The sequence below is a fragment of the Tachyglossus aculeatus genome, chromosome 11 (assembly GCF_015852505.1).
Source record: "Tachyglossus aculeatus isolate mTacAcu1 chromosome 11, mTacAcu1.pri, whole genome shotgun sequence".
NCBI lineage: Eukaryota > Metazoa > Chordata > Mammalia > Monotremata > Tachyglossidae > Tachyglossus > Tachyglossus aculeatus.
In genome coordinates this window covers 4308950-4335602 of record NC_052076.1, presented here as the reverse complement: position 1 = coordinate 4335602, position 26653 = coordinate 4308950, and the positions used below count along the sequence as shown (strand labels likewise).

Below are 26653 nucleotides of genomic sequence, written 5' to 3'. Positions count from 1 at the left end.
TAGAATAATACAGAAGGTGGTATTTAAATCAACTGGCTCTGTGGTCAGATAAAATCACACAGGCCAAGACCTGGTTGAAAGACAGAGATGGTCTCTTAATATTTCCACTTGTGGTAGAGCTTAAACAGATTCCTGTTTTTCTGAGGAGGCTTTCCACTGAAGCCATAGGTGGAGAACCCATTCCACTAAAATTTGCTTTGAATATAAATCAAGATAATAATAATGATAGTAACTGGTATTTGTTAAGCACTTAACTGACAAGCACTGTCAGACACAGTCCCTGTCCCACATGGGGCTCCCAGTCCAAGATGATTGGGCCCAGACTGAGCCCCTTCCCTCCTCTCCCCCTCGTCCCCCTCTCCATCCCCCCCATCTTACCTCCTTCCCTTCCCTACAGCACCTGTATATATGTATATATGTTTGTACATATTTATTACTCTATTTATTTTACTTGTACATATCTATTCTATTTATTTTATTTTGTTAGTATGTTTGGTTTTGTTCTCTGTCTCCCCCTTTTAGACTGTGAGCCCACTGTTGGGCAGGGACTGTCTCTATATGTTGCCAATTTGTACTTCCCAAGCGCTTAGTACAGTGCTCTGCACACAGTAAGCGCTCAATAAATACGATTGATGATGATGATGATGATTGCCACAAGCTATTCTAGATGGTCAGGATTACCAGGTGTTTTTTTTGTGTGTTTGGTCTCTGCCTTTCAAGCGGTTTTTCCCGGCTTTCGGCCTCTCCCGTTAACGTGACCAAATTGTGTTCCACAGGTATCAATTCATTGAAGAAGCTTTTCAGAACCAGAAAGTCATCATTGACACATTAATCACAAAGCTGATGGAAAAAAACAAGTACATCAAATTCACAGGGAATCAGATCCAAAATAGGTAACGATTTGCGGTACTCGTGTTCCTCTCCCCCTCGCCCACTCTCTCCTTCCCCCCGTCTTACCTCCTTCCCTTCCCCACAGCACCTGTATATATGTATATATGTTTGTACATATTTATTACTCTATTTATTTTACTTGTACATTTCTATTCTATTTTATTTTGTTAATATGTTTGGTTTTGTTCTCTGTCTCCGCCTTCTAGACTGAGCCCACTGTTGGGTAGGGACTGTCTCTATATGTTGCCAACTTGTACTTCCCAAGCGCTTAGTACAGTGCTGTGCACACAGTAAGCGCTCAATAAATGCGATTGATTGACGGATTGATTGATTACAGGGGACTCATCTTTTGGTGAAACTATTCTCTTGGGCAGATTTGGAAGATTTCCCGGCGTGAAATCTCCAGATATCCCTTTGGCGTGTGCTATAGGAAGATGTTTTCCAAGTACTTGTTTCTGATGGGCCCTTAGGGTGACCATTAGAACTGTAGATTAGAACAGGGAGACCGTCAGAAATCGTCAGGGGTATTTATTGAGCGCTTACTGTGGGCAGACTACTGAGGCCATACTGCTTCGACTTAAATGCCCTTTAGGAGAGCTTTCTGATGCTGAATGTCACATCTTGCACTGTACTTTTTACCAAGCAAAGCCATGAGTTCCAAGAGGCGAAAGACAGAGTCCCTAAACAGAAATAATCCTTGGTTTTGCAGTCAATGGGCCAGACAGACTCTCAAAAGCATGCACAACCCATAAATGACAAAAGTGAAAATATATTCGTCACATGTCCTTCAGAAATATAATAATAATAATAATAATAATTATGGAATTTAAGTGCTTACTATGTGCCAGGCACTGTACTAAACACTGGGGTAGATACAAGCAAATTGGGTTGGACGCGGTTCTTGTACCACAGGGGGGCTCACAGTTTCCCCATTTTACACATTCATTCATTCATTCAATCATATTTATTGAGCGCTTACTGTGTGCAGAGTACTGTACTAAGCGTTTGGGAAGTACAGATGAGGTGACTGAGGCACAGACGTTCATGTGAACGTGAGAAGCAGCGTAGCTCAGTGGAAAGAGCGTGGGCTTTGGAGTCAGGTCATGGGTTCTAATCCCGGCTCCGCCACGTCTGCTGTGTGACCTTGGGCAAGTCACTTCACTTCTCTGAGCCTCAGTTCCCTCATCTGTCAAATGGGGATGAAGACTGCAATCTGATCACCTTGTATCCCCTCCAGCGCTTAGAACAGTGCTTTGCACGTAGTAAGCGCTTAACAAATGCCGTCATCATTATTATTATTATTATTATGTGGGACAGGGACTGTGTCCAGCCCGATTGTCTTGTATCTACCCCAGCGTTTAGAACAGTGCTGGAACATAGGAAGCGCCTAGTGAGTACCATAAAAAAAATGGTACTTATTGAGGGCCTACTACATGCCGAGCAGTATACTAAGTGCATGGGAGAATATAAGATAACAGAGTTGGTTGACACATTCCCTGCTCACAAGGAACTTCCACATTGCCTCCTGGTATCCATGATGCAGCTTGGTGACTGCCCCATTCATTCATTCAGTCATATTTTTGGAGCGCTTACTGCGTGCAGAGCACTGTACTAAGCGCTTGGGAAGTATTTGCCTTCACAGCCATTTAATAATAATTATGGAACTCATTAAGTGCTTACTATGTTCCAAACACTTTTCTAAGTGCTGGGGTAGATACAAGGTAATCAGGTTCGGTTTAGTCCTTGTCCCTCATTCATTCGTTCATTCATTCAATCGTATTTATCTTTTAGACTGGGAGCCCACTGTTGGGTAGGGACTGTCTCTATATGTTGCCAACTTGTACTTCCCAAGCGCTTAGTACAGTGCTCTGCACACAGTAAGCGCTCAGTAAATACGATTGATGATGATTGATGATTTATTGAGCGCTTACTGTGTGCAGAGCACTGCACTAAGCGCTTGGGAAGTACAAGTCGGTTACATATAGAGGCGGTCCCTAACCAACAACGGGCTCACAGTCTAGAAGGGGGAGACAAACAACAAAACAAGTAGACAGGTGTCAATACCATTAGAATAGATAAATAGAATTATAGCTAAATACACGTAATAATATATAACAATAATAATGACGGTATTTGTTAAGCACTTACTCTGTGCCAAGCCCTGTTCTAAGCTCTGGGATAGATACCAAGTGATCAGGTTGTCCCACGTGGTGGTCCCGGACTTAATCCTCATTTTACAGATAAGGTAACTGAGGCCCGTTCATTCATTCATTCATTCAGTCGCATTTATTGAGCGCTTACCGTGTGCAGAGCACTGGACTAAGCGCTTGGGAAGTCCAAGTTGGCAACATCCAGAGACGGTCCCTACCTGACAGCGGGCTCCCAGTCTAGAAGGGGGAGACGGAGAACAAAACCAAACATATTAACAAAATAAAATAAGTAGAATAAATATGTACAAGTAAAATAAATAAATAGAGTAATAAATACGTGAAGTGACTTGCCCAGTGTCACACAGAGCAGACACGTGTCAGGGTTCGGATCAGAATCGTGGTCCTCTGACTGTCCCAGGCCCCTGCTCTACCCCGCTTCTCGAGCCACTTGTCTCAGTTTGTGGCCGAGGGAGTTCATTTGACCTCTGAGAGCAACCCTCTTGTTTTGTATTTCACTCCTCTAGACTTCAAGCTCATTATGGGCAGGGAACATGTCTGCTAATTCCATTGTAGTGTACTTTTCCAAGCACTTAGGACAGTGCTTTGCACGTAGTAAGCACCTCAGTAACTACCATGGACGATTGTTCTGCACACAGTAAGCATCCAGTACGTGGCATTGATTGATTGAGAGATTCAAGCTACCGTCGGGTACATAACAGATTACAAATAACGCCATTTATTTCAAATTTGAATTTTTACCGTGAGCCGTCCGTGACTTCAAACTGGGTCCCTTTCTGTCGCTTGAATTTCCAGAATAATTGAAGTCAATCAAAATCAAAAGCAAGTGGAGCAGGATATTAAAGTTGCTATATTTACCTTGATGGTAGAAATCAACAAAAAAGGAAAAGCTCTGCTACATCAGCTGGAGGTAAGTTGCCTCAGGAGCCCAGCGGCTCGGGGCTCTGTCCAGTGTCGCGTAATAACGGGTCGGAAAATCACCCCCCTCCGAATTCCATACAAAGCCCGTGCTGTCCAAAAATGATGCCAAGCCACCGGGGCTCCAGTTTCGAACAGATCGGACCCAAAAGTGAATCCTCCCGAGGTATCTATTGGTCGGTTGGCTGACGTTTCCCTAACACCATTTCTGTCCTTGGGTTCCAATTCTCCTTCTGTCTGGCCTGATAGAGGATTTAGACATAACGATGATGCATTACATCCCGTGGATTTTCCTTAGAAACAGTTGAGTCATTAAGCGGTGCAATGTCTCAGTAGGTCAGGCCTCGGGAAATATCAATCAGTCGTATTTATTGAGCGCTTACTGTGTGCAGAGCACTGTACTAAGCGCTTGGGAAGTCCAAGTTGGCAACGTCTAGAGACGGTCCCTACCCAACAGCGGGCTCACAGTCTAGAAGGGGGAGACAGAGACCGAAACCAAACATACTAACAAAATAAAATAAATAGAATAGATATGTACAAGGAAGATAAATATATAAATAGAGTAATAAATACGTGCAAACATATATACGTATATACAGGTGCTGTGGGGAAGGGAAGGAGGTAAGGTGGGGGGGATGGAGAGGGAGACGAGGGGGAGAGGAAGGGGAAATAGAAGTCTGCTCAAAAGACAGAAGAAACTCGAACTGTGGGCAGGATAGTGAGATCCAGCATCAGAAAGCTCGACTAATGGGCATTTTAGAAGCAGCAGCATGGCCTCAAAACTCTGCCCACGGCCCAATCACCAAAACGGGGCAGGAGCAAAGTCAGTCAGTCATTTGGATTTATTGAGCGCTTTCTGTGTGCAGAACATTGTACTAAGTGCTCGGGAGAGTGCAATATAACAATAAACAGATACGTTCCCTGCCCACGATGAGTTTACAGTCTAGAGGGGGGAATCCCTCATGGATAAAATGGTAATTCAGGATTCGGAGCTAGCCGCCAAAATAGCTGGGTACTGATCACCTTAGCTGAACAGCAAACCTACTCAGTATTGATGAGTTTTGCCGAAAGAATTTGAAAATCCACCGCAGAGAGGAAAGAGACATGGGAGGGTGAGTGGGGATGGTGAGAGGGAGATTCAAATGGTTTAGTCGCCAATAAGGGTTCGACAGGCCTTTTTGATTGGGAGCTATCCAAACTTTTCCTCATCTCCAACTCCATTCTGTGTCACCCTGACACTTATCTGCAGTTTTATTTATTTGTGTTGATGTCTGGCTCCCCCGTGTAGACTGTGAGCTCATTGTAAACAGGGAATGTCACTGTTTATTGTACAGTTAGTACAGTTCTCTGCAAGGGCGTAATAAATACAATTGATTGAATGAATAATAATAGTAATAATAATTGTGGTATTTGTTAAGCGCTTTTTATATGCCAAGCACTGTACTAAGCACTGGCGTAGATACACAATAATCAGTGCCAAAGTGGGGTTCAGAGTCTAAGCAGGAGGGAGAACAGGTATGGAATCCCCATTTTGCAGATGAGCGAACTGAGGCTCAGAGAAGCGAAGTGACTGGCCCAAGGTCACACAGCAGAAGTCACGCAGCCGGGATGAGAACCCAGGTCTTCTGATTCCCAGACCTGTGCTCTAGCCACTAAGCCACACTGCTGATCCCGGCCCTTATCCCGGGACAGGACCAGCCCACGGCCTCTAGCTTGAAAGAGAAGGCCTCCTAATAATAAATAATAATAATTGTGGTTTTTGTTAAGCGCTGGGGAGGATACAAGCAAATTGGGTTGGACACAGTCCCTGTCCCACATGGGGCTCACATTGTCAATCCCCATTGATGAGGTAACAGAGCCACAGAGAAGTGAAGTGACTTGCCCGAGGCCACCCAGCAGACAAGTGGCAGAGCCGGGTTTAGAACCCGTGACCTTCTGACTTCCAAACCTGTGCTCATTCATTCATTCAATCAATCATATTTATTGAGCGCTTACTGTGTGCAGAGCACTGTACTAAGTGCTTGGGAAGTACAAGTCGGCGACATATAAAGACGGTCCCTACCCAGCAACGGGCTCACAGTCTAGAAGGGGGAGACAGACAATAAAACAAAACATGTGGACAATTGTCAAGTCATCAGAATAAATAGAAGTAACGCTAGTTGCACATCATTAACAAAATAGAATAGTAAATATGCCGTACCCACGACACCACGCTGACAGGGATCGTTTGCCCCGAGCAAACCTTTTTTGTGAGGTGTTCTAAAGACGGGCATCTCTTGGTCCTCTGAGGCCTGTTCCATTTTGTGGTTCCCCCAAAGGAGCCAGGGCTGGGGGAGCATTGTGTTGCCAGCGCATCTGCCTGAGAACTGTTTTCTCACTTTCAGAGTCTGGCCAAGGATCACCGGATGAAACTGCTGCAGCAGCAGCAGGAGGTAGCCGGACTTTCCAAACAGCTGGAGCACGTCATGCATTTTTCCAAATGGGCGGTTTCCAGCAGCAGCAGCACAGCGTTGCTATACAGCAAGCGCCTGGTAAGGGAGAAGCCTCGGCACTTTCTGGAAGTTCCCTCCTCCTATTTATATTTATTTCCATACTTCCCTGTTGGAGAAACAGCGTAGCCTAGTCAGAAAGACCCCGGGCCTCGGAGTCAGGGAGCCTGGCTCTGCCACTCGTCTGCTGTGTGACCTTGGGCAAGTCACTCACGTCTCTGGACCTGAGTTTCCTCATCTATATAAAATGGAGAGTCATTCCCTCCTTACGTAGACTGTGAACCCCGTTCGGGGCAGGGAATGTATCCAAACTGATTACCTGGTATCTATCCCACTGTATCTATCTTGGTATCGGCCCACAGCCCAATCACCGAAACCGGGCAGGAGCAAAGTCAGTCAGTCATTTGGATTTATTGAGCACTTTCTGTGCGCAGAACATTGTACTAAGCGCTCGGGGGGAGAGGGCAGTATAACAATAAACAGACACGTTCCCTGCCCACGATGAGTTTACAGTCTAGAGGGGGAAAGTCCCTCCTGCATCAAACGGTAATTCAGGATTCGGAGCTAGCCGCCAAAGTAGCTGGGTACTGGTCACCTTAACTGAACAGCAAACCTACTCGGTATTGACGAGTTTTGCCGAAAGAATTCGAAAATCCACCGCAGAGAGGAAAGAGGCATGGAAGGGTGAGTGAGGATGGTGAGAGGGAGATTCAGAAACAGTGCTTGGTACATAGTAAATGCTTAACAAGTACCATTGTTATTATTACTATTATTAGTAATAATAGCCTCTGCTGGAATCCAGGTGCTGATGTTTGGCCTCCTACACAACGTCTGCTATGCCAGGGTTTTCAAGAGTGGGTGCCAATCCACAAGGATTAAGTAATCAAGAGAACATTATTTATGCGTTTTCTTACGTCCTGATCTGCCTCTGTCAACTCACAACCATGTAGCGTGAGCCACCTTGTCTAAAAAAAAGGTACGGCCAGAGGAAGCTACATTTTGCAAAAACACCTCCACGGAATGCGTCCGCTTGTAAGTTGAAGGAAGCGACGTGATGGTGGCGTCATAGAAAGCCAAGACAGGATTATCGTTGCTACCTCTTCGATCCTCCCATTTTATATTTTAATGATTTGTTTGTGTATTTTTCGAATGGCATCTGTTAAGCGCTTGCTACGTGCCAGGCACTGTTGTAAGCGCTGGGGAAGCAGTCCATGTCCCACATGGGGCTCCCAGTCTTCATCCTCATTTAACAGGTGAGGTAACAGGCCCGGGGAAGTGAAGTGACTTGCCCATGGTCACACAGCAGACAAGAGGCAGAGCCGGGAGTAGATCCTGGTTTTCCCTTTGAGGTAGGGAAGGGATCACTTGAGAAGAGAACAAAAGTCTGTCACCACCAATCCATTGGGGGTACCGTCCGTCTGGTTTGGTATTTATTAGCTCCGCCTCCCGGCATCCTAATGGCACACTAACCCAACTATAGTGGTCGGGTGATTTCAAAAGACCGATCAGCTTCGCTTTAGCACGAATTATCCAGCTGCTGAGGAAACACTGGTGGGTTTGGCTAGTTGCCACAGCCCCTCGCCGGCCAGAATGGTAATTGCCGAGCCCCCCGCCCCGGCCCCGCGTCTGTCTCTTTTCACGGGTTCTTTCTGCAGCTATGTGGATTTGTCGTGCAATTTTACCTAAAAACGTTTCCATGCTACACGGTCCGAGTCGTGGATTTGAGCCCTCCTCTGGCAAGTCTGCTTCCCCCTTCAGTAGAACAACAGAAACTTGTGTTTCTGTTCCTGGTATTCATAAGGGGTCCGTTTCCTCTCATCGACTGCTTACGGAGGAGTGAAGGGCTTTCTTTCACTTCTGTATTTCTTTTCCCCCCCTTGCCGACTTTCAGATTGCCCGGCCCAGAGCACCCCAGTCCGCACTCCCCCGACTGCGAGCGTTTGCGAGTCGACCGCGTGTCCCGTTCACACCATACTCCTGCTCAGCTCTGGAGGAGTTTTCCTTCCCCTCTGATTTGAGGCCAAGCCAGTTGCGGGTGGGAGGGGAAGGGCGGAGAGAGAGAATGAGAAAATGAAATCAGTCCCATGTGACAGCCCCTGCCACGGCTCCCCAACATCCCAGACCTTTCTAGCAGGAGCTGGTGATCTAGCGGAGAGTTTGCCCCAACACCAAACATTCAGCAGCTCATTCTCTGGTCCGGAACAAATCCACGTTCTTCGTCTCTCCCCGTCCTTCCAGATTACCTATCGGCTGCGATACCTCCTGCGAGCCCGGTGCGATGCTTCGCCGGCGACCAACACCTCCATCCAGTTTCACTGTGATCCCAGCTTCTGGGCCCAAAACATTTTCAACCTCGGTAAGACGTTCCTCCCGCTGGCCCCGAGAGCCACATCAGTGCGGCCGTCCACCTCTGACAATCTGCATGGCCATATTCATTCATTCATTCATTCATTGAATCGTATTTATCGAGCGCTTACTGTGTGCAGAGCACTGTACTGAGCGCTTGGGAAGTACAAGTTGGCAACATATAGAGATGGTCCCTACCCAACAACGGGCTCACAGTCTAGAAGGGGGAGACAGACAACAAAACAAAGCATGTGGACAGGTGTCAAGTCACCAGAATAAATAAAAATGAAGCTAGATGCGCATCATTAACAAAATAAATAGAATAGTAAATATGTACCAGTAAAATAAATAGGGTAATAAATCTGTACAAACATATATACAGGTGCTGTGAGGAAGGGAAGGAGGTAGGGTGGGGGAGATGGGGAGAAGGAGAGGAAAAAGGGGGCTCAGTGTGGGAAGGCCTCCTGGAGGAGGTGAGCTCTCAGTAGGGCTTTGAAGGGAGGAAGAGAGCTAGCTTGGCGGTTGTGCGGAGGGAGGGCATTCCGGGCCAGGGGGAGGACGTGGGCCGGGGGTCGACGGCGGGACAGGAACGGAAAAGCTGAAAGGGTCGGGTCATACATGGTCGGCCGCCTTCTCGCAACACGATTCAGCCCGCCCAAGGGGCTTAGTCGGAAGTATTTTTGCCAAAATGTCGTCGTTTGCCGGTTAACGTTAGCCTGGGCTTCCCCCGATTGGCCCGTCTCTGTGATTGACAGCTGGTAATCAGCTGGCACGGCAGCCCCAGTTCTTTCTGGGCGGCCTGAACTCAGGAGGTTGCCCTGGGCTGCAACAGGGTGAGAGGTGGGGCGAAAGACAGGTGAAGCCCAAGATTACACCTGGGAATCAAGCTTCCGGGGAAGGCCTGATCCCAGTGTGAGCCTGTTCATTATAGGCAAGAAGTGTGTCTGTCAACTCTCTTGTATCAGATTCTCAATAAATGCCATTGAATGTTCGATTGAGAGATGTCCCCACAGCTCCAACATCCAGCCGGTGGGTCTTATCTGCAGTGGCAGCATAAAATCAGCCTTATCCCGTGGCAACTGAAAAGTGCATTTGGAAACAATACCAGCCCCCCATGTAGAAAAGCGTTCTCGGTTCTGTTCCTTGCCGTGGAAATATTTTCTCTGGAGTCCCTCCGGTAATGATTTATTAATATTTTTTTTGAAAGTATTTGTTAAGCACTTACTATGTGCCAGGCACCGTTCTAAGCGCTGGGATAGACACAGGGTTGGTATGTATTGTGAGGTGGTTTGTCTTTTGACCCTTTTGTTACAAAACATGGCCTTTGGGTTGTGATAATCATGTGGATTAGGTTTGGGTTTTGGACTGAGTCCTTTCTGTTTTACTTTCCCAAGTGCTGAGCACTGTGCACTGCACTCAGTAGGTACTGAACGCATATCCTTTCTGCCAAACCAGAGGAAACTAGAGAGGTCATTTGGCTCTGAGAAAGAACTGGTGACGTGGAATGGTGTTTCAGTGTGGGAATAAGGCAGATTGAGGACTCCTCTCTTCCAGAGGTCCTTAAAACGAGAATAGGCAGCCAATCTCCAAGGCCATTTAGGCCCTCTGCATGGCGGAGACAGGGGACTGGAACAGGTGACCTCTCGAGGATTGCCACAGTCGATTGCAAGGAATTCCAGTGCTTAGAGATTCTCCCCTGACATATACACCGTTTGTACAGGGCCCCCCACCCAGGAGAAAATGATGCCCACCATTGACCTCTCTGAGGAACGGTTTGTCCTGGGTCTTTGCGGGGATTTGCGGTTACCGTTCAAGAATCTGGCAGATTCCTTCCGGCAGATGCCCCCAAGGGAGGGAGAGGGTCGATGGAAGCGTCGAATCGGTAATGGAATTGCGAGCCCGGGCAAAGAGGGTCGGGAACCACCCCTGCTCCGAGGGGGAAACGTCAACTCTCGGGAAGCTTCCACTCAATCCTGGCGTTTTCTTTCCCATCAGGCTCTCTGGTCATCGAAGATAAGGAAAGCCAGCCCCATCTCCCGAAGCAGACACCGGCGGTGGAGCCGAGCGCCCAGCCCACGGGCGCCTTCGCTCCCAACCAGCTGTCCAAGTTCCCCACCCAGATCAGCCTCGCCCAGTTACGCCTCCAGCACATGCAGCAGCAAGTTATGGCGCAGAGGCAGCAGGTGCAGCGGAGGAGCGTGCCCGGGCCGTTACCGAGCCCCAGGGCGCAGGGCGCCGTCCAGCAGCCCGCCAACTCCCATCAGGTAGGCCCGGAGTCTTTCCACTAGGCCATGCTGCTTCAGAATTCTTCCCCCTAAAAATGAAGAAGAAATCACTGAGATTTCAAGTCAAGTTTACTAATCATCATCATCATCATCATCAATCGTATTTATTGAGCGCTTACTATGTGCAGAGCACTGTACTAAGCGCTTGGGAAGTACAAATTGGCAACATATAGAGACAGTCCCTACCCAACAGTGGGCTCACAGACTAATTTTCTTCTGCACCCAGTTCCCCTAGAGGGTGAAACTTGAGGTCCTTCAGAGCCTGCCATGAAGAAAAGCCCACATTGAAGTAATAAAAATGGTGGTATTTAAGTGCTTACTGTGTGCCAAGCACTGTACTAAGCATTAGGGTAGATTCAAGATAATAATAATGATGGTATTTATTAAGCGCTTACTGTGTGCAAAGCACTGTTCTAAGCGCTGGGGAGGTTACAAGGTGATGAGGTTGTCCCACAGGGAGCTCACAGTCTTCATCCCCATTTTACAGATGAGGGAACTGAGGCCCAGAGAAGTGATGTGACTTGCCCAGAGTCACACAGCTGACAATTGGCGGAGCCGGGATTTGAACCCATGACCTCTGACTTCAAAGCCCGTGCTCCTTCCACTGAGCCACGCTGCTTCTCTAGATGATTAGGTTGGACACAGTCCCTGTCCCACATGGCGCTCATTGTCTGAGTAGGGAGAACAAGTATCGGATGCCCACGGTACAGACGCGTAAACCGAGGCACAGAAAAGTCAGTGCTCACCCTGTTGCCACCCGCAAACACTTCCATAATGTGGCACGCTGAGCCCCAACAGGCTGACATTGTCAGAAGAACGTTCCCTCCTCATTGACTAACCACACGCTCTCATACAAACGTGGAATTGGATGTGTTTCTGGAGGAGAAGGAAAAGGGCAGGAATTGGACAATCAGTGAAGTTCTAGGGAGAAACAAAATCCTGACACAATTCTCTCTCTTCAGGAGGTTTGGGGAATGTCTGTCTGGAAATCCCCATTTCTTTTTTTGGAAGCTGGTTTTCCATGGACAGAGTAAACTGGCCCCCAGCTTGTGAGTAGCAACAGGAAAATTGTCCCTCACCCCGCTGACTTAGCTTTTCCAAAATGGTTCCAGTTTAGTGCCGGGGGGCAGGTCCCCTGCAGGAGTCCCATCGCCCCTCGTCGGGGCATGATTTCAGTTGTCTTTTGCAGGCAGAATGGGGTAGAGAGATTATTTTTGTTCCCCTTACCGAGTAAAGCACTGAAGGGTTTCTACAGTGTCTTTTCTTGCTCATGAAACAATCACTGCTTCTTTTTCAGCAGCCCCCTCCTCGTCTGATAAACTTTCAGAACCACAACCCTAGGCCGAATGGTCCAGTACTTCCTCCTCATCCTTCGCAACTGAGATTTCCTCCAAACCAGAACCTACCACGGCCGGCTGTAAAACCCAACCCGTTGCAGATGGCGTTTTTGGCCCAGCAAGCCATAAAACAGGTAATGATTAACCCCACTCTCCCTCCTTTCTGTAGATGAAAAAAAAGTCCAAATTGCTTTTACATCTTTCCATCGTTTCAGGTTAGGCGAGGAAACAAGAAACGGCACTTGTTCCATCCAGTCCCAAGTCACTGAATGCAACATAAAATAATAATATTAGCAATGATATTTAAGCACTTACTGCGTGTCACACATTGTGACAGTTTCAGGATAATCAGGTCGGGCGCAGTCCGTGTCCCCCATGAGACTCACGGTCAGAGGAGGGAGGACTTGTACTTCCCAAGTTCTTAGTACAGTGCTCTGCACACAGTAAGCGCTCAATAAATACGATTGATTGATTGATTGATTGGCAAGCAGTGAATCCCCATTTTATAGATGAGGAAACCCAGTCACCGAGAAGTGAATGGACTTGCCCAGCTGGCGAGTGGCAGAGCGGGAGTGCGTCTGACCTTAAACTCCCAGGCCTGGGCTCTTTCCATTAGGCCATATTGCTTCTTTACTGGGTTTAATGGAGGGGCTCCCCATAAATCTCTTCAATCAGGCCCTCCCTGAGGGTTGTCAAATGAAACACTCCAGGAATCCTGAGGGTGTGAACACCCTTCATTGAGCTCAATAATAGTAATAATAATAATAATGATGGTATTGGTTAAGCACTTCCTATGTGTCCAGCACTGTTCTAAGCGCTGGGGGGGATACAAGGTGACCGGGTTGTCCCTTGTGGAGCTCACAGTCTTAATCCCTATTTTACCGATGAGGCAACTGAGGCACAGAGAAATGAGGTCACCCAGCAGACAAGTGACAGAGCCAGGATTAGAACCCAGGTCCTTCTAATTCCCAGGCCCGTGCTCTGCCCATTAATCCACACTATCATAGGCCTGGAAGAAAACTTACAAGGGTTTCCATCCTCTTCATCAACAGTATTTGAGCATCTACCATGTGCAGCGCCCCAGATTAAGGACTTGGGTTCCAGTCTGCAGAAGGAAATGATGCGATGCTTAAGTGGCCTCAGGATAATAGAAGACAAGCCCCCTGAGATGAGACAGTAGTGAAGAGAATGACAGGAATAATAACTAATGGACTGAAATGGACAAGTACATCTGTAACAGAGACCTTTACATATGAGTCCTGAGATGATTAATTTGAGTGTTTATTAAAATTAACTGGGTAACAAAGACTGGGGCCGAGACAATAATCAGTTCACGCAATGGACCCTGCCCCTCAGGGGCTTCTGGCCTCTAACTTGGCTGTTTGCTTGGCCGAGCGAGGTAGGAGAGGGATTAATTGGGGATTATCTCCCAGAGGAGGTGGCTCTTTTTAGGAAGGCATCAGAGACAGGTGTCATTGCTCTTCTAGACTGTGAGCCCGCTGTAGGGTAGGGACCGTCTCTATATGTTGCCAAATTGTACTTCCCAAGCGCTTAGTACAGTGCTCTGCACAAGTAAGTGCTCAATAAATGCGATTGAATGAATGAATGAATGAGAAAGCCAGAGAATTTCTAGGCAGAGGGAGGAACGGCGGTCAGTTCTGAGATCTTCTAGTCCATCTCCCTCTCTCTAGGTAGGATTTTCACAGAAATCACCCCAGCTAGTCAAGGGGGTGACCTGTTACCATTCATATCTGAGAAGGAAATCCTGTTATTTCCACCCCACCCCGATCAAAATAGAGGAATTATTTATTCTTGCAAAAATCCGCCACCTATCTGCTGCGTGACCTTGGGCAAGTCACTTAATTTCCCCGGGCTTCAGTTCCCTCATCTGTAAAATGGGGATTAAGAGTGTGAGCCTCATGTGGGACAGAGACTGTGTTCAACCTGAATGACTTGTATCTACACCAGTCCTTAGAACAGTGCTTGGCACATGGTAAGCGCTTAACAAATACCGCAATGATCATTATTGCTATCGTTAATAATTTAAGAGGCGGCAGCAAGACAAGGTGCCGGTTGGCTCGTGAGGCAGGAACACGGTTGTGGGAAAACTTTGCCAACCGATACGGGAGACCATTTCGATCCTGACCCCCAGCCCGGGGGGGGGGCCGATGACAAAAATGATCTCTCTGTTCTCTTTCCCTCAGTGGCAGATCAGTAGCGGCCAAGCAGCCGCTGCCCCATCGAGCGCTAGCAGCACAACTGCCACACCTTCCAGCCCCACCATCACCAGTGCCGCCGGTTTGGATGGGAAGACGTTCGGTCTCCCCATGATCGATCTGAATTCCCCCATGGGAAGCACCTATACCCTTCCGTCTCTTCCCGACGTAAGATTTCCTAGAGCCAACCTCCGTTCCTAGTTATCACTGAATTTAGAATCCCCCAAGTGCACCGAACTCGGAGGGCCAGAAAGGGGTGATGAAAAGGTTGGGCCGCCTCATTAATGGGCTTTGGGCCCCAATTTAGAGGGACTATCCGGGATGTGGAAAAAAAGTTGATTATGTTTTCCCAACCCGTGGGCCGTGCAGGCACATGTGAAGTCATGCTGCTTGTCCATGTAGCTGATAGGAACGGGTGTGATTTGAGTTTTGGAAAATGACACGAACATCCTACTAATCGATCCTGGGCAATTCAACCATTGTGGGCAGGGTGGCACCCGTCTTCTACTTCCCAAGCGCTTAGTACACTGCTCTGCACACAGTAAGCGCTCAATAAATACGATTGAATGAATGAATCTTCTCCTCTCCCATCCCCGCCCGTTCAAGGTGAACAACCAAATTAGATTGCACTATAGGCCATTAGGCCCCTCCTAGGAGCCACGTTGCTTCCCACGATTTCTTTCTTTTCCTACTTAATCTCTGGACTGGAGATTCCAGATATATTCAACCAAGGTAGAACACTGAGACGTTTCAAGTCCTGTAATTCTGCTGTGTTATGGGAAGTCTGTGATCCAAAATTCTTAAAAATGTGATACAACATGAGCGTGTTTTTTACTTCACAGTCAAGGAGCCCTCATCGAAGAGGGCAGTCGTATCCACTCTTACAGTTCTGTGTACCTCAGCTTCCAAATGTCAGATGTCCAGGATAGTAGTTCCACCCAACTCTAACAGCCTATTTTTGTGTGTGTGTGTGTGTTTCAAGATTGACTGTTCAAGCACTATTATCCTGGACCCCGTTTTGAGGAAAGATGGCAGCATGGAGCATAACCAACCGAGACCCCCTTCAAACAGGACAGTGCAGTCACCCAATTCATCTGTGCCATCTCCGGGCCTCTCAGGTACACTGTTCATTAATTAATCAGTTGGTACTTATTGAGCATTTACTGTGCACAGAACACTGGAAAGAGTGCTTGGGAACACACAGTGCAACTGATTCGGTAGACACATTCCTTGCCCATGGATGAGCTCAAGGTCTGCTTGGAACTTTGGAGCAGCCGTCCCAGGTTTCTCCTGGGGTCCGCCGTCCATTTCCAGGAATGAAGTCGGTTCACTGAGACTAAAATGCGGGACGTAGAAATGTAGAGACATCCGCTCTCCCAGCACGTGAGGGTCTGGGGTGGTCCAGCGTTGTCAAGTCGGAAACATCTGCAGCCTCCCGTTAGCCGTCCATTCCAGGGTTTCAGCTAAGGTTCAGCTAGCTTTGGAATATATAATCCCCAGGGAGGACATTGCTGCGGTCAGAGAGGTCACCTCGGAATCCCTCCTCCTGGATTGGGGAGATATAGAATAAAAAGACCCCACCCCACCCCGGCAAAGTCTGGCTGTGATCTGTGGATAGGAAGGAGAGAAGGAGGGTAAGGGTATTACTCTGTTCCTGCTACGAGAGCACAGGGGTCAGTGGAAACTGCTTCTCCTTACAAACTATGAAAAACAACATTTAATCCCAAAGGAAAGTTCGATCAGTTTGAAGATCTGGAATTAACAGAAGCTTTTGCAGGGCTGCTAGAAAATTCTCATGCGGTACCCGAATCAGCAGAGCCGAGAGTCGAAGTACCCCGTTGGGGCTTTCGACTGGCGGTCCATGGAGCTGAGGAAATTCGCTCTGCGTCCCCCAACTCTTTCCCTCTTTCTCATCCGACTCTTTCAGGGCCGGTAACGATGACTAGCGTCCACCCCCCGATTCGCTCCCCGAGTGCCTCCAGCGTTGGGAGCAGAGGGAGGTAAGTCTCTACAACTGGCCTCCAATCCAAATTCGTGCACAAGCCTCTCTTGACCTCAACGCAGCCGTTCCTGGGCCCCATTCAGGACATCGCCTTCGCCGATGTCTCTCCGTCGTTCTAAACAGCTTCCTCAGGCAAGAAATTTCTCGGCCCCGTCGCCGGCTCTGGCGCTGTCCTGCCGGACTTCATCATCATCATCATCATCAATCGTATTTATTGAGCACTTACTGTGTGCAGGGCACTGTACTAAGTGCTTGGGAAGTATAATTTGGACTTCTCCTTCTAAGTCCCTTTCCCAGCGAGCAGTCGGTTATCGTCCCGAACAATCGTCTCGCGGGGAAAAAACAGCTCCCTGGGTTCTCGATACAGTCGGCAGGGACGCGGAGAGTAAGCTTGGCCCTTTGGAGTAAGTCTTTTGAAAATCCAAATTCAGTGATTCCTTTTTGCCTCCTCGGAACAAGGGAAGGGGCCGTCTCTATGGACTCACCAAAGGGAGGTGGGATTTACATCTTTTTTGCCTCCCCCCACTCCCCCCCACTGGATAAATCAATCAACCAGTGGTATTTATTGAGCACTCACAGTGTGCAGAGCACTGTACTAAGCATTTGGGAGACTATAACAGGGATGCTAGGAGGTTTGCCAGAGAGGAGCAGACTGGTAGAGTGCTGAGGAATTCCAGTTCTGTGGGGTTTGAGGATTTCCTCCGGCCCCCCCTTCCCACTTTTTAGGGATCCCAGTTGTCCCCCAAAGCTTACCTGGTGCCGCGATGGAATTTGCGATGGAATGTCTCAACAGCATGCTTGCTCGCTGCTGTTTTTGATAAAGACGTCGAGAGACGAGGGTTTCCAGAAAACGAGGCCGGGGGCATTCTTAGGCGCTGTGAAAGTATCACAGTCCTTTCTTTTCCCTTTCCCTCCCCTCCAGCTCCGGTTCCTCCAGCAAACCGACAGGAGCCGACTCTACCCACAAAGTTCCCGTCGTCATGCTGGAGCCGATCCGGATCAAACAAGAGAGCAGCGGGCCTCACGAAAACTACGATTTTCCCGTTGTTGTCGTGAAGCAAGAAACGGAGGAAGAACCTAGACCCAATGTAAGATTCCTCTCAAGGGGCAGGAAAGGCGGAAAGGGGTTGCCTTTCAATCAGTCAATCAATCAATCGTATTTATTGAGCGCTTACTGTGTGCAGAGCACTGTACTAAGTGCTTGGGAAGTACAAGTTGGCAACATATAGAGACAGTCCCTACCCAACAGTGGGCTCACAGTCATGAAACCCAGTTCCCATCCAATAGTAATAATAATAGTAATACTATTCCTAATAATAATTAGGGTATTTGTCAGGTGCTTACTATGAGCCAAGCACTGTACCAAGGAGAGATTCTAATGCCCCCAAGGGAGAGGCGAAAGGAGCATTAAAAATGAATTGTTTTATTTGGGGGAATCTTCCTCTTCCACGCTGTCAGCAAAGAGTTTGGTCTTAATGCTATTAAGTCTCATTTAGGAAGCAATGGAGGTGTTTCCAGCTTTAAACACGAAAGCTAATATGTACACACGTATTGGTACTTGGTGAGCGCTTTCTGCATGGTGAGCACTTGGACTAAGTGCTTGGGAAAGTGCAGTACAACAGAGTTGATAGGTGCGATCTCTGCCCCCATGTTACTTACAGTCTGGAAGGGGAGACAGACATTAAAATAGATTAGGGAGAAGGGAAATAGCAGAGTACAATAATAAGAATCAGTCAGTCAGTGGTATTTATTGAGCACTTACTGTGTGCAGAGAGCACTGTGCTAAGTGCTTGGGACAGTACATTCCAAGAGTTGGCAGACTATGTGCTTTGCACATAGTAAGCTCTTAATAAATGCCATTATTATTATTAGACACATTCCCTGTCTACAACGAGCGTGTTGCCCTTCCTGGCTTCATTCAATTCAATTGTATTTATTGAGCACTTACTGTGTGCAGAGCACTGTACTAAGCGCTTGTAGATGTAGGAGTTGCAGCATAGTAAGCGCTCAACAAATACCGTCGTCGTCATCATCATAGAACCGTAAGCGCCTGCCGTCTTGAGTGAGCCAGAGGTCTATCCAGCCCAGGATTCTTTCTCCAGCAGAGACAAGCAGATTGCTAGCAGGGTCTAAGTGATGTGGATAAATAAATAAATAGAGTAATAAATATGTACAAACATATGTATATTTATTTATTTATTTATTTTACTTGTACATATCTATTCTATTTATTTTATTTTGTTAGTATGTTTGGTTTTGTTCTCTGTCTTCCCCTTTTAGACTGTGAGCCCACTGTTGGGTAGGGACTGTCTCTATATGCTGCCAACTTGTACTTCCCAAGTGCTTAGTACAGTGCTCTGCACACAGTAAGCGCTCAATAAACGCGATTGGTTGATTGATTGATGTGTCTTTCCGGACACCTGTCCTCAGGGCCACGGAGGGGCTGTTGGAGAAAAAATCATTTCCTCGACATAGACACTTCCAGACAGTCCGCTAACTCCCGTGCCCTTCTGCTTGTCAGCCAGTTGTATTTATAGAGCGCTTATTGTTTGCAGAGCACTGTACTAAGCGCTTGGGAGAGTACAATATAACTATGTAACATCTATATATAACATAGATATAACATCTACATATATGTATATGTATATGTATATATATATGTAGATATATATTTATATATATATATATATATATATATAACATCTACATATAACTATGTAACATCTTATTCCCGTCAACCTCTCATTTCCCCTTTCTCACCAACACCAGCCTCTATGGGCTTGAACGGCCTGCTTTATTTTATGGTATTTTTTACAAACTGCTTAAGCAGTGGGGTAAATAGAAGTGAATTAGGTTGGACCCATCCCCTATCCCACATGGGGCTCAGAGTCCTGCTCAGTGTTATTTGTTCTTGTGCCCCTTCTCCCAGTGTTGGGGAGACTCTGCCAGTAATAATAATAATAATAATAATGATGATGATGATGGTATTTGTAAGTGCTTACTATGTGCAAAGCACTGTTCAAAGCGCTGGGGAGGTTACAAGGTGATCAGGTTGTCCCACGGGGGGCTCACAGTCTTAATCCCCATGAGGGAACTGAGGCTCAGAGAAGTGAAATGACTTGCCCAAAGTCACACAGCTGACAGTTGGCAGAGCCGGGATTTGAACCCGTGACCTCTGACTCCAAAGCCCGGGCTCTTTCCACCGAGCCACGCTGCTTCTCTAGGCCCGCAACCCCGAGCCAGTCCTGTGTGGAGAACCAAGCCTGGCTCCTTCCCGCAGCCAGATTTTGGGGCGAGGGTGGGGGGAGGCGGCCGCGGGGTCTCGCTGTCACCAGCCGCGCTTCGAGAATAACCCTGATCCTTCTCAAACTCTCCCTCCCGTCTCCCGCCCAGACCAACTTCTCAAGAAGTATACTCACCTCCCTTCTCCTGGATAGCAGTCACAGCTCCCCGCCGGAGGACGGGGCCCTCAGAACGGACGCCCCAGATAGCACCGGGGACCGGCCCGGCCTCCGCCAGGCCGGGACGGCGGCGGCCAACGGGAAGGCGGCCTGGATCGGGGCTACGCAGAAGTCACCGCTCCACGGCGGGGAAAGCCGGAAGGAGGAGGATCCCAACGAGGACTGGTGTGCCGTGTGTCAGAACGGGGGGGAACTCCTGTGCTGCGAGAAGTGTCCCAAGGTGTTCCACCTCTCCTGCCACGTGCCGACGCTCATGAGCTTCCCCAGGTCAGCCTCCGGTCTCGGGCCCTTTGGCGTCGGAGGGGGGATGTCTTCCGGGAAGTTTGGAAGTCGGCCGTCTGGGGCTCTGGCCTCCCACTTCTGGGCCTGCCACCTTCTTCCATCAGCCTGAGGTGTGGGGACTCCGTGAGGTCAAAGGCCCAGACTCTGCCCCCACAGAGCTTACAGTCTAACGGGGAAGCCAGGCTGGCCTGGATTGTTGACCGGTTGAGCCAACCGAAAGAATATGGGAATAGCCTCCCAGTAGTGATGACGATAATGCTGAAAATATTGTGTAGTGAGCGCCGACTCTATGCCGAGCACTGGGCTAAGCGCTGAGGTAGATGCAGTGTAATCAGCTCAGACACATACAAAGTCATGAAATGACTTTATACGGATTATAAACAAAATGTTTGGAATGAAAACCAGTGGGCTGAATGTCTATCCATTTTCTCAAAGCAGAGAATACTGTTATTACCTCTGTTTCTGTTATTGTGCGAATACAAACAAGCAATTTCCTGTGAGCGTTTAAGTGCAGTGAGTATGTTATTTTGTAAAACATGCTACCTGGCTGAACTCCAAGGTAATTTCTGTAGGTGTGAAATATTACAGTTTGAAGATTGGATTTTCAAATGCGGGTCAGTCAGGATTTGCGGAGGGGCCCTTGAAGTGGACACTCCAGAGAAAATTAAAGAGGAAGAGAAGACTCTTGCCTCTGAGCTCAAGGGTCATGCCATTAGGACAGAAGTAGTGTGGCCCAGTGGATAGAGCACAGGCGAGGGAGTCAGAAGGACCTAGGTTCTAATTCTGGCTCCATCACTTGTCTGCTGTGTGACCTTGGGCAAGTCACTTCGTTTCTCTGTGGCTCACTTCCCTCAGCTCTAAAATGGGAATGGAGACTGTGAGCCCCATGTAGGACATAGACTGTGTCCAACCTGACTGGCTCGTATCTACCCCAGTACTTAGTACAGTACCTGGCAGGAATAAATGCTTATAATAAATGCCATTAAAAAAACAATAAAACAAACAAAAAACCTACCAATAGGACAAGCATCCATAGGCAGGTGTTCACTTCAAAGGTTAAGTGAACAAAGCAGAGAATATACTCTGCCCATGTGTACAAATAATACACACACATAACCTAATTTACTGAGATATCAATGAGTTGTATTAGTTGACCACTTACTGTGTGGGTGCAGAGCACTGTAATAATAATTATGGTATTTGTTAAGCGCTTACTCTGTGCCAAGCACCCTTCTAAGCGCTGGCGTAGATACAAGGTAGTCAGCCTACCCCACGTGGGGCTCACAGTCTTAGTCCCCATTGTACAGATGAGGTAACTGAGGCACAGATAAGTTGAGTGACTTGCCCAAGAACACACAGCTGTTAAGTGGCAGAGTGTCCTCTGACTCCCAAGCCTGGGCTCTTTCCACTTGAGCCACGCTGTACTAAGCGTTTGGGAGAGCACATTATAACCGAGTTGGTAGACACGTTCCCTGCCCACCTGGAATTTACAGCCTAGAGGATGCACGAATACTAAGGAGCTGTAGTGATTAGATTTGAAATGAGGTTATAGTTTAGAAAGGCATCATAATTTATTGAGCACCAATTTTTTCTGGAGCAGATAGCTGAGCTTTTACTGTAGGCAGAGCAATGAATTAGGCACCTGGGAAGTTCCTGACTCAGAATAGTGGAGTGTTAATAGTTTGAAAGAGATTAGGGATGTCTGGGGTATGTTTGGTTTTGGTTTTGGTTTTGTTCTCTGTCTCCCCCTTCTAGACTGTGAGCCCGCTGTTCGGTAGGGACTGTCTCTATATGTTGCCGACTTGTACTTCCCGAGCGCTTAGTCCAGTGCTCTGCACACAGTAAGCGCTCAATAAATACGATTGATTGATTGATTCATTCATTCATTCATTCAATCGTATTTATTGAGCGCTTACTGTGTGCAGAGCACTGGACTAAGCGCTTGGGAAGGACAAGTTGGCAACATAGAGAGACGGTCCCTACCCAACAGTGGGCTCACAGTCTAGAAGCAGTTCCTCCCGGGCTCGCGGTCTGTATGAGAAAAGGAATGTGTGATCCCCATTATATGGGTGAGCAAACAGAGGCACAGAGAGGTTAAGCGACTCACTCACGATCACACGGCAGGCCAGGGGAGGAACTAGAACCTGGGAGTCCTGCTTCATAAGCCTGCCACTTTCCCCAAAATCATGTAGCTTCCAGCGGCTTCCCCGTCTCCGCGGATTGGCTGGGGGATGAATTGGGAAGTTTGGCATGGCCTGGTGGGAAGCCCGTTTGGACTCCTTGATCCAGCTCAAGAAAATGGACAATGAGACCGAAAGGAAAACTTCCTGAAAGCCACGCTTAAGACAGACTCCTCACAACAGGAGGCTGATAATCATCTGTCTTCTCCCCCCCACCCCCGCCTCAGTGGAGAGTGGATTTGTACCTTCTGTCGGGACTTATCCAAGCCAGAAGTGGAATACGACTGCGATGATCCCAGTCAGGATTCCGAGAAAAGGAAAACGGACGATCACGAGGGATTGATGCCAATCGATCGAAGGGTGAGTTCCTAGTGTTTTTGACGTGTCGCAGTTCCCAAATTAGATGTGCGGCTCTCTTTTTCACTGCCACTTCATCGATCCTCTTTCCAGAAGTGCGAACGGCTGCTCCTGTTCCTTTACTGTCATGAAATGAGCTTGGCTTTCCAAGATCCAGTTCCTCCCACGGTAAGTCTCTCCTCGCTCGGGTCCGGTTCGCAAATGGAGCAGCTTCAACCGTCAGGACCGGCGGAAAGCCGCGGGAAACTGGCCGGTGTCCTCTGCTGTTTCCAACCAGCGTTCGGTCACTTTGCACTCCGAAACTACTCCAGCGTGTTTACACTTCCTCTCTTCAGACATCCCGTTTCCTTTATGGGCCCCGCAGTATGATGCTTCCTGTAACAACCAGAGAGGTGATGGAATTTTTCTGTCAGGATCCGGGTCCCTAGGCACGGCCCCGATAACTTCCTCTTGTCCCAGAGGCCGGAGGAACTGCACTTCTATTGGCAGGTTTAGAATTGTCCAGATCAGTGAGTTTCCACTGTGTCTTAAGCAGAGTAAGTAGAGGCATTGTCTTCTGCTATCCGGACATGATAATATTAATAATTATGACACCTGCTAAGCGCTTGCTGTGTGACAAGCACTGTTGTAAGCACTGGGGTAAATTCAAGATCATCGGGTTGGATTCAGTCCCTGTCCCACATGGGGTTCACAATCTAAGAGGGAGCAGGATGTAATTCCTCAGTATACAGATGAGGTAACAGAGGCACGGAGAAGTTAAGTGACTCACCCAAAGCCACACAGCAGACACGTGGCTGAGCCAGGATTAGAACCCAGCTCTTCTGACTCCCAGGCAGCCTACCGAGGGAGTCAAGACAAATACAGAAAATTACATAGAAGCATAATAACAACGGTACTAATTGTGATGTTTGTTAAGCACTAACTATGTGCTAAGCACTGGGGTGAGTATAAAATAATCCAGTTGAGGTGGGGGAGAGCCGGCGGCGGGGGGGAGAGCAATTTGGCCGGAGTAAATTAGGATTTACTCTGCTGAGACAGTATCCAGACAGCTGCTGAGTTCCACCCAAGGCTAACTCAGTGACCATGTTTGGTCCCGTTTTTCAAGCAAAGCAGAGAGCGTCTCGAATAAGAGTTTCACCCACATTTTACTCAGCTTCATTCATCCCATCCTTGACCAGGTCCAGAGGGTTCTTGGCTGGAGTGTGTCAATCAATCGTTTGTATTTATTGAGCGCTTACTGTGTACTCTTCTAAACACTTGGGAGACTATAATGTAACAGAGTTGGTAGACACATTCGCTGCCCACAATCTAGAGGGGGAAACAGGCATTAAAAAGAATGTTTTCCGTTATCCATCGAATTATGGATAGGTACATCCAACGCTTAGTACCATGCCTGGCATATAGTAAGTGCTTACAAATATCAGAATTACTATTACTGCTTTCCTAAGTACTTAGTTCAGTGCTCTGAACTGAGTAAACAGTAAATACAACTGAGTACTAAATATTAATCATCATCATAGTATTGAGCACTTACAGTGTGCAGAGCACCGTACTAAGTGCTTGAGAGAGTCCAGTACAACAGAGTTGGTAGACACTTTCCCTGCCCATGACGAGCTTACAGTTTAGAGGAAGATATAATCCATTGCCGATACCGTCATTAACCACTGCTTTTCGCTTTTAAGATGGTACGAAATTCCGCAAGGCTGCAGATCCATAGCATTTGATTCCTCCCCCCAGCCCCCGCCAAACCTGATTATCCCATAGCAACGGGACCCTTAGAACTTCCATGAGGGGAAACGAGTTTTCCCAGGCAGCGGGATTTGGCCCTGCTCACCGCTGGCCGGGCAGTTGTTTGTATTGGCTTCTCCGATTGATTTTGCAAAGGTGCCCGATTACTACAAGATCATTAAGAGACCCATGGACCTGTCAACCATCAAGAAGAGACTCCAGGTGAATTTCCCCACGTACAACAAGCCGGAAGACTTTGTGGCCGATTTCCAGCTGATTTTCCAAAACTGCGCCGAGTTCAATGAGGTGAGGTGGGAGTGAAGCAGTGGGACTGTGGATCAACCATGCAGTGCAATCTGTTGAGCAGGGCGCTGTACAAAGCGCTTGGGAGAGCAGAACTAAGTGACCACGTTCCCTGCTCAAAATGAACTTACAGTCTAGAGGAGAGATTCGCTATGGGCACCGAGCAAGCCGACGTCCTCTGAGGCTTGGCTTTCTCAAGAGGAAAACGGGAGAGTTGATTAAAGCAGTCTACCGGGCAGTTTAAAGAAGCCAAGCTCACATATAGCCCTTCACTCTCCTTCCCCAGAGAAAGCAGGGAGTCCAGAGATCCCGAAATGGCTTCGGGCTGCATTGCGCCTCTGCCCCTTTTAATCAATTGCTCCTCAAGTCCAAAAGCAGGATTGGACGTCAGGAGACCCCGATTTCCCAGCTCTGGGGGCCTGGGCCGAGTCATTTGACCTCTCTGGGCCTCCATTTTCTCCCCTGTCAAGTGGGGATAACCAAGTGAAGCGACCGGCTCACAGTCACGCAACAGGCAATTAGCGGAGATTAGGACCCAGACCGGGAGCCTCATGTGGGACGGGGACCGTGTCCATTCGGATCGATTTTTATCTGCCCCAGCGCATAGTACAGTGCCTGGCGCAGAGTAAGCGCTTCACAAATACTGTCCGGTTGAGGACGGTGAAAGTCAACATGGAAGCTCCGTGGAAAACTAGAAGTACTCTTTTTACACGTGCTACTTGGATACGTGGTCTGGACGCTGGCGAGAGAGCCAGCCGGGAGGAGGTGGTTCCCTGTAAAAACCCGTCTACTCTCACTGGCCTCCCCGAGCCAGTTTTCACTGTCTGGCTCCCACCCTCGTGGTGGTCCCCAGCCCCACTGTTGTCTGTTTTCAGTCGCCCGCAGACCGAATTCTCTCTCCTCCGCGGCCCGGAGAGAAACATCCCCGCGGCCGGTCCGGAAACGGGCCTAGTTTCAATTGCCGGGGCATTCCTCCCCACCCTTTCCCCTAGGCTGGAGGGCTGCCCGACCCATTTCGCTTGAAATGTCGCTCCCTTTCCACTCCGCAGCCCGACTCGGAGGTGGCCAGCGCCGGCCTCAAACTCGAAAGCTATTTCGAAGAGCTCCTGAGAAACCTCTACCCCGAGAAGAAGTTCCCCAAACCGGAAGTGAAGAGCGAAGCGGAAGAGACCAGACGGAGCGACGACTCGGACGACGACATCGTGCAGCCCCGGAAGAAACGCCTCAAGAGCCTCGACGAGCGGCTCCTGCTCAAGTGAGCGGCCGTCACCGGCGGGTGCTCGGAAAAGCCCGGCCCGCCGACGGGGAGGAGCCCCCGTGATTGGGACCTGGGGGTTTGTGGGTGTTCTACTCCTTTCTCAGCCCTTCTTCCCCTCCCTGCCCCCCAACACTGACGGGAAGGAAGCATCTTCCCACCCCAAGATCTCGGGAGAAAAAGCCAGCAGGGAAGAGGGCCGCTTGGATCTTTCCGACAGCAGGGAGATTAAAAAAAACTCCATCCCGGCTCCGAGCCGAACGGTTTCTGCCGTCTCCACGTGGGGATCGGTCGCCGGAAAGAAAGTGTGAAAGTGTTAAGTTTCATCTTAAACAGAGGCCTGCGGCCGGTCCCGTGGCATTCGCCCCCGTTGCCTGGGATGCCGCCACCGTGGTGAAAGCACACGGCCCCTTTGTGGCCTCCGGACCCCGGGAG

At 48.5% G+C, this 26653-nt stretch overlaps 1 protein-coding gene across 1 annotated transcript in view; it reads left to right on the top strand.

Moving 5' to 3' along the window:
- Positions 1–26466, top strand: part of TRIM24 (tripartite motif containing 24) — a 73798-nt gene extending 47332 nt beyond the window's left edge. Inside the window, exons 7-21 of the mRNA XM_038753553.1 lie at positions 777–893; positions 3855–3969; positions 6362–6508; positions 8705–8822; positions 10808–11076; positions 12395–12568; positions 14639–14818; positions 15633–15768; positions 16578–16650; positions 17575–17740; positions 20046–20380; positions 22803–22935; positions 23026–23100; positions 24817–24966; positions 26013–26466. Of these exons, the coding sequence (XP_038609481.1) occupies positions 777–893; positions 3855–3969; positions 6362–6508; positions 8705–8822; positions 10808–11076; positions 12395–12568; positions 14639–14818; positions 15633–15768; positions 16578–16650; positions 17575–17740; positions 20046–20380; positions 22803–22935; positions 23026–23100; positions 24817–24966; positions 26013–26222 (2398 nt within the window). The 3' untranslated portion in view covers positions 26223–26466. The remainder of the gene's footprint in view (positions 1–776; positions 894–3854; positions 3970–6361; positions 6509–8704; positions 8823–10807; positions 11077–12394; positions 12569–14638; positions 14819–15632; positions 15769–16577; positions 16651–17574; positions 17741–20045; positions 20381–22802; positions 22936–23025; positions 23101–24816; positions 24967–26012) is intronic.
- Positions 26467–26653: the final 187 nt, after the last annotated feature.